Source organism: Lissotriton helveticus, chromosome 12 (assembly GCF_964261635.1).
Source record: "Lissotriton helveticus chromosome 12, aLisHel1.1, whole genome shotgun sequence".
NCBI lineage: Eukaryota > Metazoa > Chordata > Amphibia > Caudata > Salamandridae > Lissotriton > Lissotriton helveticus.
In genome coordinates, this window is record NC_136073.1 from 378,434,694 (window position 1) to 378,446,897 (window position 12,204).

At 40.2% G+C, this 12,204-nt stretch overlaps 1 protein-coding gene across 1 annotated transcript in view; it reads left to right on the forward strand.

Moving 5' to 3' along the window:
- The window catches only part of LOC144798394 (cysteine-rich venom protein tigrin-like), a 396,128-nt gene that overhangs the window by 151,705 nt on the left and 232,219 nt on the right, over positions 1–12,204 (forward strand). Inside the window, exons 3-4 of the mRNA XM_078669247.1 lie at positions 9,981–10,088; positions 10,182–10,279. Of these exons, the coding sequence (XP_078525373.1) occupies positions 9,981–10,088; positions 10,182–10,279 (206 nt within the window). The remainder of the gene's footprint in view (positions 1–9,980; positions 10,089–10,181; positions 10,280–12,204) is intronic.

Genomic DNA, 12,204 nt, shown 5'->3' on the forward strand with positions numbered 1-12,204 from the left:
ATTTTGATGCTTGAAAATCAGACTGTCACGTTCCATAGAGCTGCAGGGGCCCTGGTGGAGCTTCGTCGTGCCCGGTGCAGCATACGTGGATTCTCTACAGCTTGGGCCTGCTCAGGGTCGCCGCCTATATTACAACTAGTATGGGCAAGTTCGGGTCAAAGCAGGGCCCCAATTCACAGCTAGGTACAGACCCATTTAGACTGACAAGATTAAGATTGTGTCCCTCTTCTGATTCCTCTGTTTACCTTTTGGAGTGTCGGAAACAATCTTCAAAATCAAGACATGTACCACACCTTTACTCCATGGAGGTAGACAGTCTACAATCTGTTCAACAGCTGGGTGTACCACAGGCCGTGGAGGATGTAGGAGAGGTACAGTTATATACAGCAAAATCTGACATCTCAGCCTGTTTAGGTCCTACTACGACCTCTAGTGTCACTCCCAGTGTCACCACTTCTCCCTCTATCTCATATACCGAGTCGTCCCGGGGGAGAAGGTATAAACGAAGATCACGCAATTTCCTGGGGGGAGGGACCAGGCAACACAGCAACATCGCTTTATGGAGCACGATCAAGGTGAAGCCAGACAAAAAGCCAGAGGCAGGTAGTGCTAACAATTCAGTTAATGAACCAGTCAAGCTTACGCCTGCAAAGTTTCAAAAGAAAACAAAGAATGTTGCCCCCATAAAAGTTGTTTCTTCACTCCGGTCCTATTTCATGGCTAATTTTCAGGACAAATCCGACCCCGTTAGGCGGGGTGGTACTAGTGTCACAGTAGAGGAAAGTAGAGAGGTGGTGGACTCTTCCATCATACTCTCTAATCGTTTTACTCCTCTAAAGTACTATGCCTGTATTGAGTGGGGAGGAAAGACAAGAAGAACCTGAGGGGGCTGGGCCTGCTCCGTTGGAAGAGGGACTTCAAAGTGCAGAAACGGTTTAGGGGCTATTAAAACGGCTGACTCTGGAAATGGGGGCAGCTTCTCTATCTTGGAAGCGAATAAAAAAAAATACAAGACACCTGTACCGGCCTAGAAGAAAACCTCCTGGTACTCACTCACAGGATGGATGACCTTGAACAAAAAGTAGGGAGCCTTGGGCAGGAGGCTAAGGACAACGCCCAAGAGATATTGAGATTAATAGATAGAGAGCGAGACATGGCAGAGAGATTGTAGAGGCTGGAAAATATGTCCGAGGGGAACAATATCTGGATTTTAGACCTAAAAGAAGGGCTGGAAGGAGATAATCTAAAATTCCTATGTCATTAATATTCTGACCAATGTCTTCCCACAGATTGCATCTGCCTCAGTCTGGGAGGCAGAAATACAGCGGATCCACAGAGACCCCTTTAGGCTAAACCTGGCTTGGAAAAAAACTAGAAAGATCTTGTTCTACATACAGTCTAACACTCTTAAGGAGCAGTTACTGGGGTGGCTCTTAAACTTAAGTCTATTCAGGTGCAAGGCACCTCCTTTAGAATCCATTCGGATATCTCCCGGGTCACAGAGGATAGGAGATGGGAGCTGGGAAAATGGATGGATGTGTTAAAGGATTTATGGGCCCAGGAGCAGTTGCGGTTTCCAGCCTTCTTAAAAGTAGTCCTTGCAAATAAAATGCATAACTTCAAGTTCCCTGAGGAGGTAGACAGCTTTCTGGCACAATATAATGCAGCTGTTTAAGGTGGGGTGTTAGTGAACCAGCATCCAATGTATTCTTTAATATTATACTAGATACACAAAGGCTAGGGGCTCTAGGCTCAAACAGGCAATACTTATTGCTGGTAGGTGGTATGGGAGGGTTCCCGTGGGTTGGGGGAGGTAGTCAGGGGGATGTTGGGGTGTTCTGGGAGTGCTCATGTTGTTTGGTGGGGAGCATTGGGAAAAATATATATATATACATAGTCAAATCATGTGACATTACAACCTCTAGTAGCTACTGTAGAAGGTGGAATCAGATCTATGTTGGGGGATAGGACTACCCAGATTGGAAATCAACATCTTGAATGTCTTAGCTGGAATGTTAATGGCTTGAGAGTTATAAGAAGACAACGTCTGATTCTTCAGTATTTAAGGAATAGCTCAGCTAAGCTCCTTTTGCTTCAGGAGACTCACCTCATGCAAGCAGAGTGCAAGGCACTATTCGGTAAATATAAATGGGTGGACACAATTGTAGCTTCGTATCAGCAATGTTGTTCTAAAGGGACTGCGATAATACTAAAAAGAAATTCTGGAGTGGAGGTAACTAAGTCCCAGGTAGATTGCAGAGGACGTTGGGTCATTGTTGATATTAAGTTTAGGGGGGGGTTAAACAGACCCTGGTTAGCTTTTATGAGCCTAATGAGGATGATATACCCCCTCTGAATACTCTGTTTGGCCCTTGCCGACTTTGAAGCTCCTTTGATCCTGACCGGACATTTTAATGTACTCTTAGATAATAGGTTAGATAGGTCCTCCCCTCACACTCAGATAGCAGCCCCCGTGTAAAAGTGCATCTCCTGAATAACTTAAAAAATTTCAACTTATGTGATGTATGGAGAAAAAAACATGGTGAGGTTAAGGAGTACTCCTTTTATAGTAAAAAGAACTCTCATTATTCCAGATTAGATTATGAATTTAAGGAGCATGCAGACTTACATAGGGTCCTTTTGATCAAATACATGCCCATTCATTTATCGGATTATGGTGCCATTAGATTTTCCTCCGTATTTTTCATTAAGAAGATGGACACTGAATAGGAGGTTTCTCCTACTGTCTTCTATACCAAGCTTTTTGAAGTTTGAAACTAAAATATTCTTCCAAAAATAATCTTTGGTCTGCCCCACTGTATATTGTCTGGGATGCCTTTAAGGCGTGGCTGAGAGGGACACTAAAAGGGGCAGTTTCAGTGTGGGCTAGGTCAGAGAGGGAAGAATTGGCCAACTTACAAATGCAGATAGTGAGGAACGAAGCTGAGTTAAGGGCGAGACCGCCTTAAGACCAGGGGAAAGAGCAGTGGGTAAAGAAAGTGGAGGAGTGTCAACTAAAACTTAAAACTGAAGAAATTTTGCACCAAAAGTGGGAGTTAAGCAAAATGAGGGAGTTTGATCAAGGGGAGAACTATGGTAAGCTTCGTGCCATGAAGTCAAGGTCTGATAGAGCCAATATGTATATCAGTAAAATCAAGATGGGTACACAACTGACGGAGGAAAAAGATGAAATAGAACAGGTTTTCACAGGGTTTTTTCAAGATCTATATCATGAAGATCTCCATGGGGTGGACGAGCTCACAGATAGCTGGCTCAATGAGAAACTATTGCCGAGGTTAACAGAGGCAAGTCAAGAATTTCTTTCTCGAGACATATCAGGGAGTGAGATATTGAAAGTGTCAAACCTGGCTAAACAGGGAAAAGCTGCTGGCCCAGATTCAATTCCGATTGAGGTTTATCACATGTTGCAAGATGAAATTATCCCAGTCTGGATGAAGTTGTTTAATGAAATATTAAAGGGTTCTTGTCCACTACCTGACTCATGTTCAGACGCAGTTATAACCCTGATCTTGAAGCCCGATAATGACCCTTTGGAGTGTCAATCATACCGCCCAATCTCATTACTGAACGTGGACTATAAGGTATTTGCAGGGATTTTGAACAAACGGCTCTGTAAAATTATACCCCAAATAATCCATGAAGACCAAAAGGGTTTTCTTCCGGGTAGGCAAATGTCAGATTTGGTTTATACTTTGATTGGTTCAGTGGACATGGAATCATCAATGGGTCGCCCTCTGTCAATTATCACAGTTGATGCGGCCAAAGCTTTAGACCGTGTCAACTGGTATTTTCTAGACAGGACCTTGAATGTTATGAGCTTTAACTCGGGTTTTAGAGAGATAATTAAAAAAAATTATAGCTCAAAAGGTGCTCGCATCTTAGTCAAAGGTAGCCTATCCCCGCCGGTTAATATAGAACGTGGAACAAGGCAGGGATGCCCGTTGTCTCCAATTTTATTTGATATGTATCTGGAGCCTTTTGCTCAGAGTTTAAGGTTAAATGAAAAGATCGTTCCATTTAAAGTGGGTGGGTGGGTTTGTTAGAAAATTGGCTATTTATGCAGATGATCTAGTTCTGTTCTCAGCTTGTGTAGACACTACCTTGTGTGAGCTTCTACATGAAACTGATACTTTCGGGAAGCTCTCATGTTATGAGATAAATAAAGATAAAACAAAGGTTATGGCCTGGAACATTGCTAATCAGGGGGAAGCATACGAGACAGAACTTAGATACCTTGGAATTGCAATAACTCAAGACCCTAGGAAAATTCCAAAGGTGAATCTAGATAGCGTTTCAAGGGAAGTTGAGATTCTCTTCAAAAGATGGCAGAACATACCACTATCGCAATACGGTCGAGTTAATTTGATTAAGATGTATGTTCTCCCAAAGTATAACTATCTTTTTAAAAATATACCTTTGGATTTTCCAAAAGCTGAGATCCTTAAAATCCAGGGTAGAATTTCCTCTTTTATTTGGGCAGAAAAAGGAATTAGACTGTCCTGGAAAAAACTTAGGCGCAAACTCACACAGGGTGGTATGGGTTTACCTGACTTTCAGCTTTACTGTTGGGCCTATCAACTAGAAAATACACACCCCGGATGATTCTCTGATTGGTATTATGTTCAAAGCTATGTTGGAGGGGGTAGGAGAATCTGGTTTTATGTATAAATTTGGGTCTCCCATATTTTACAAAAAGGTTTGTCTGAAAACGCTGGGATGGCGGCCAAGCTTTGGTCGGTTTGTCGAGTCTGTCTGGGGCTTTCCTACTACAGCGAATAGGCTCCAGTGTGGGACTCTCCTGGAACGCCGCAGTGCCTTTTAGACACCCTAGCTTACCCACTAAAAGCTGCAGGAGCCTTAGTATGGGGGCATCTGGTAGTGGACAGCAAATGTCTCCCTTGGGAGTTCTGAAATCAAATCATAGCTGGAACTCTGTCCAGATTTAAGTCCTACCAGCTTTCGTCATGGTGTAAATCTCAAAGTTGGTCGAGTAGTCTGGATGCAAAATCAATCCCCGAGGAAGAAAGAAGTTGCCCTATGGTATACCTATCTTCTGGCTGCAGCAGAAAGAAGAATGGATAAGCCGTACCGGGTCAGGGAGAATTACTTGCCAGGCGAAGAATCGAATGAGTTATGGCAAGTATCTATTGACATGCTTTATTCAGTGATTAAATCTGCTGCACTCAGAAAAATAATTTCTTCAAACTCCATACTAAATACTGGACTCCGCTCAAGGTCTCTAAACTGAAGGGTGGAGGTGCAGCAAACTGCTGGAGGTGCGGTTTTCAGAGTGCGGATGATGTCTATATGTTCATGTCCTGTCCCAGAATACACAAATGTTGGTTAGATGTCGGTAAGACCATCTCCAGGGTTCTGGGTGTAGATATGGAGGTAATCCCAACTCTTATTTTTCTGGTGTGGTGGCTATGCCGGGTGGGATACGACCTCAGTCTGGGTCCCAATGCAAATCGATGTTTTCTTTGATGTTGTTGGCAAGTAGAGGGATTTGCCTGTTGTGGTAACAGAAAATGCCTCCTAGTTGGAATGCTTGGTGGAATTCTGTTAAATATTATTGAGCCATAGACCAGAGGGTTAATGTTTCTAGGAGCAGGACTGATGTCGGGCTGTTCTGGAATTGGTTGGATGGCCCCCTCCCTCCCTGAGTAGAGTGTAGATTATAGATTATGGATTACCATTGGCTACATCTGGATCTAGGACATCTTCCAATGATTAATACCTCTGGGTCAGTTCAAGTTGAGTACAAACGGGCATTCCCTGTTTAGAATATATCAGCTGAGACTAAGTATCCACCAAAAATTATTTGCGCCAGTGGCGGGACAGGTCGAGAGGCGGCAGTAGCTACGGAGGTCATACGAGGGGGAAAAAAAATATGTGGAGGTACACATGTACAAGTGCGTAGAATTAAAACCTTTAAACTGAAAAGCAAACGTGTACACCTCTCACTATCAGAAAGGCAAACCGTCTGATTCAGGCCCTTTGGGGAAAACAGAGCCAACCGTCCACAATTCACATTCTAAACGCCACACTTTCGAACATGCAGAAGCATGGATAGCACAATACAGATGTACAGTAAAACAACAACTACAACAAAACATTAGATCTATTGTTTGGATTACCAATCAACCCTACTACAATATGTAAAGCCACACCATTCATGGTAAACTGTTCATTTTGTGAAGGTTGGAGCTTTTGTTTCCTAGTCCTGAAGACAGTTTGAAGTAAACACACAGCCACAACTTGTGCTAAGATTGTTGGTGGCAGTGATAATTATTCAGGAGGGAACTTTAAATTCCTTTCTAGAGCTTCTGCCTGCTGTAGCATCTTGTGATATTTTGGAAGGATGTGCATTTCATTTCTTCTCCCATTTTAACTTAATTCAGTTTGGAATTGATTAGGTATTGCACAACTCATTTAAATACTGTCATAGAAATCACACACACTACAGGAACTATACAGGCCACCCTTCCAAGCCTGCATTATCTTGAAGACTCCTTGTATCACTAACATGGCTATCAGGACAAACGCTGTATCATAAATGGGCGAGAAGCAAACCACCTGAGACGGAAAGTACTACACTAGGAGCCAAGATATTACCAGAACAAAAATGAAGAACTGCAAGAAGGAAAGATTCAGAAGCTAGGCCTTCAGGATCATATGCAGTCAGGATCCAGAAAAATTTCTTAGTCTGCACCCATCTGACCCATTTCAATTCTGTAAGAACTTCAAAGAGCACTAACAAGCACAATAGAATCCTGTATGTTAGCTGCCTGTTGTAAATGATCCTAAAGCACATCGCAAGGATATCACCAATTGTTTCGTGCTCTGCTGGTCTCTAGCTAGTTTCCCACGCTTCAAAACATTACATAGTAATGCATCACAGCAGAGGTGGACTAAGAGTCCATGGCATCCAAACCTATTTCATTGTTCAAACAAATCTGTGAGAAAATTAAACAAAGAAGTCAGGAAATGGATATTTAGGATCTCAATGCAAATCACTTATGCACTTTTTATGGATCATGTGGTGTGGAGGCAATGTTCCCTTTTTCTTAAATCTGGGTTTTGACAGCACAGCAGCCATGCAGGCTTTTTGCTAACAATAATGTTGTTCTATTCTAGGTTAGAATAAAGGGACCATGAAAATCAGCTATTGTGAGGCTGCAGTGTCAGTATTTGGTCTTCCTGTAAAATGTGGATAACTTGTAATTTGGATACCCTAGTAACCTTAAATCTTTGGACTAGACACTTAGAGGTTGATCACAAGCTGCCTTGTAATGGTGAAGGGGTGTCTTGGCACCTGGAGTTGTCAGTAATGTACAGTATCACCCAGAGATTACTGTGCATGTTAGGGTTGATGACCAGGTAACAGGGAATGACTTGCATGATGCAGAATTACCATGTGTGTCTCAGCATGTTTCCTCATTACTGGACCATTTACCAGCCATGACTTCCACTGGTTTTGGCAGGTAGGACTGTGCCTGAGGTTTACTGCATCCAGTAATATTATATGGAATACAATTCTGAATTTTGTAATCTTGGTTGTTGGTTTTGCTGGAAACAGAGGTTTATGATCATGCTGGATTTACTGCTGCTCTCATGGCTGGGCCCTCAAGGTTGACCAACCTGTATGCTAGAGGGCAGAGAGCTGTCTGTCTACAAGATAAATGATGTGTGAATTCACTAGAAAACAGAGCATACACTTGGGCTACTGAGGATCTTCTCGGGGTCTTCTCATCCAGGTTAGTGTGCCGGCCAACTGGTGTTGGCACTGTCTACGAAATAGAAGGGTCAAAGGATACAAAAACATTAAAAGATGGCTCAGTAGGTGCTAGCCAGCTACTCAATTCACATTTGAACTCAGACGATTGTTAGGGTTCTGTGTAATCTGAATGAAAGGTTTTGGCCCAATATCTTGTTTGACTTTTCTGGGGATACCTCACATACAAAAGTACTCCATGTCCTAAAGGTTGAATGATTCCAGTGGAAAATGACTACAACTGAGTCATTTTCAAATCAAACTAGTCTCCTAAAAAAGCATGTTAAAGTTCACCTGAAGCGAATTGGCAAAAATGTAGCATATTTCGCAAATGCAAAATTCAGGCAGAATTACCCCAGAGTAATGAAAATGATGCAGGGACATGATGACTGGTATATAGCCTTCTTTCAGTCTTATATTTTGCTTGACCAATAAAACAGTCCACCTAAACACCAGAGGTACCTCGCAGACACACTCTCTGTGGGCCTGATTTTTAAAGATTTTGCTCAGTGTTAGGTGTTCTTCAAGAGAAAGTTACTTCAAAATCTTGATTAATGGAGCCCTAAATCCTTTGAATGCCTGGTAATGAGTAAATATGAGTGACGATCTATCTGTTGAAAAGAGTCCAGCCCTAAGACAATCCACGAGAGTGTGCCTTATGCTTTGTCCCATCTGCAAAGACTTGAAAACCCTCCTGTGTAAGAAGAACCTGATTGAGGGGTCCTGGTATAGCACCCTTACTATTTACTTATGTTTTTTGTCAGAGCCTTGTTTGCACACAAAAAATTAAAAATAGATGCAGAGCCCCAAAAAGTTTGAATGAGCCTAGTACTATATGCCAGTGCTATGTAATGCCAAGCATACCTAGAATGTATTACACCTTACATCTTTCTTCCATCACCCTACCTTTCTTCTTTAATTCACTCTTGTGGTTTCTTTTCATCCCTCCTTTTCACCACTGTCTTTGTTTTCCTTTTTTTTCTCCCTCCTTCTTTCTCCCTTTTCAGCCTTTCTCTGTCTTGTTGTTCGTGGACTCAATCTGAGAATCTCCGATCTCTGCCTGACTGCAGAGTCCCCTTACAGTAAACTATAGGGAAAAGTAAAAAAAGTTGATTTAAATGGAAAAAATGGTCTAAATATTTTTATATTTATTATTATTGTACACACATTGTATTTATTTGTTTTATATCTAGAAATATGCTACAACACTACTAATATAATTTTGAGTTCAATTGTAAATTAATTTAAATTTATTGCATAATTTTTCTGAAATTTAAATTAAAACATAAATTCCCACCTAAAGTCAAAAACATAAATTTTTACTGTGCATTAATAATTATTAAAAGTGGTTTGTAGAATAAATAAAAAGTACTTTATTCATATTGTATAAAGATGTCATTTTAAATCAAAAAGTGTATTGAAATATGTTATTATTAAATGATAAATAGGTTTAATTTTTATATTTTTTTTACATTAAATTATATTTAATTATATTTTCAGCTATTTTAAATAATTTAATGTAACATTATTTCCAGTGGGACTTTATTTTAAATCCATACTTTAGTTTTCATGCAATTGTGTTGCAGTGCCAGTGGTTGGCCATGTGGGGTGCTGGACTTACTTCAGCACTGAGCTGGAGTAATCTACTATCGTTTTGGGTCCCATTTTAGCTGTAGTAACTTTAGAAGGGAAGTTTGTGGATAGCAATGGCTTATTGTTTTGTTGGTAGATGCATGACCCTCTCTAGACTTCCCTAAACTTTTCCTTACTCCTCCTTAATCCCCTTCCCTTTAGATGTAAGTATTCCCCATATCCAGATGTACTTATGTGTACGGAGACTCTGCAGTTGGGGCACAGATCTCTGCATGTAAAATATAAGAGCAACAGAGGCAGAAGCTCTGCACATAAGTTTGTGAATATCATTTTGTAGAACATTTGTAGTGCTATTGTAGTAGTACAAAACATACTACAAATAGGTTTGTGAATAGGCCCCACAGTTAATATTAAAACCTACAAATGTTACAACTAATGCATAAACATTGAAGCAGCCTTCCAAAAATAACTGAATTGTAAGGTTTGTAAAAATTATTACAAAAAAGGAAACAAAAACTGAATACATTTAAAAGCTATCTAAGAATAAACCCCACAACTTTATCCATGTATCTGTGTTTGATTCTCCTTTCAGTTATATTCTCGGACTTATATTGCATTAAAGACCTGGTGGGATGAGGTCATCTGGTATAATTTCTCACGTGGGCTCTGTTCAGGCCCTATCTGTGGACACTACACACAGGTAAAATATCATAATAAAAAACTACTGATGTCTTACAGTACGTTATGTTTTAATCTCATTGACAATAGTTCATTTTCTTTTTTCCCTTTGTAGCTTGTTTGGGCTAGGACACAGTATTTGGGCTGTGGGTATTTAAATGGGTCAAGATGCCCTGGGGAATTCACCTATGTTGTTTGCAACTATGGCCCCACGTAAGTATGACTAACTATTGATGTGGACAAAAGTGCCAAAATTAAAACACTATTTTAGGAAATGTAAAATACATGTATACTGCTTTATTTTCAGGTTTGACGTGTAATGATGCTTGCATCATTCAAGGCAAACTAATTGCATTCTCCACAAGATCTAAGAGGTTGTGGTTCAGCCTTCATAAATCACTGGCTTCTTTGTCTCAGGAGCATTTAGTCATTAGCTTCAGATGTTGCCTATCACATCTTGCATCAGCCCTTAGGAGTACTTTTTTAAGTTGTTGTTATTGATTCTCCCAAAAAATGATACAAAATGAAATCCCAGTAAAGTAACATAAGTAACAAAAATATTGACATATGAGAAACCAAAGGAGAATTACACACACAAAAAAAAAGAAAAAGAGGGCAGCAAGTTATCCAAGTGTGCTGCAGTAGGGAAATGCAGCTATGGTGGATAGGAACAGGTAGACTATGAACATTACATTCAACATACGATCTATGATACATAACAGGTTTACAGTATAGTGCTATGAATATCACATTCTACATACGACCCATAGTACATTATAGACGCACCATAGAGGACAAATAGAGTAAAATCACAACAATTTGTTTTAGTACAATCGAAGAACAATCTTAGGAGTATTTTAGTCTCACTTTCTTTTTCTTGGCTGTTTCAGTGTATCTTTCCTCCTCATGTTGGAAAACACGAGGGACAATTTTATATTTGAAAAGTTCACTGTGTCATTACACATTTAATTTCCTGTCCCATCCATGCATTACATATATAAAGCAATCCTTTTTAATTGTTTTTTTAGTGCAGCAGCATTTTTTTGCTATTGTCAGCTCTGCAATGGGAGTATCAAGCCTATTGGCTTTGCCAAAGTTTGTTTAACGTAGCATATATTAATATGTAGCACAACCAAGTCGCATGTAAGATTTCAACTACCTAATGAAAAGTTTGCACAGGAATGACCAGTGTTGTATTAACATCCAAATTGACCTAGACTATTGCCAAAATGGAGATGGTACTTGTTGGGAATCCATTGCATTATTGCTGCACCCTGCAAAGCTCATCTTTTGATGGACAGAACTTAGCTGATTTTTGGGGTCTGCAAATCATAAATGTGTTTCACTGCCATTTAACTTGATAGTGTTTTTTTCTGAATTATAGAGGATTGTGAAATTTATAGCCTGTGAGATGTACCATTAGCACCCACCATTTGCAGCTGTGGAAAACCTGTGCCAGTATTGCTTATGCACTCAAAGGTTTGCAGAACCTTTTATTGCTAGTCAAACTCTTTATTATTATAATTTGACTCTCAGAACATGGTGCAAGCTTATACCTAGCATTGTAAATATTTGGATGTCTTTTCTGAGCTATATTTAAAGTATGAAGCAAGAGCTAATGCCAGATCTCAGTTTTAGAAGAATGAATAGCTTTCTCTTAGGTGTCAAACATTGACCACCAACTGTGAGACCCGAAAGAGATTGATTCAGGTAACATAAACCTCGAACCCAAAAGGGCCAATTCACAAAAGCATTCATGAGAAAAAGTAATAGTATTACTAAAGTACTCTTTAGAATAGTCTAACATGCCTTTGACCCCAAGTTGTCCAACAACCTACGGGTAAAAGTGCAAAGAGGACACTGTCCCATCTAGTTGTAATAACTGTTATGAAGATTCCATGAATATTTCTATTTTATTTCCATTTTAGATGTTCTGGGGACATGCACTAACACAAGTAGTGGATTGTTATTAGAAGGATTTTCTGCAAGCTCAGTGTATCCTTTACCCAGCAGCTCAATGAGTTGCCTTTATACTCGCCAATATCCACTTGAAAACTTTGCTCCAAGAAAAAAAATGAAGTCCCAAGGTGAACTTGTCAAGCAGGTCCAAATACTGCTGCATGTCAGTTAGGTCCCCC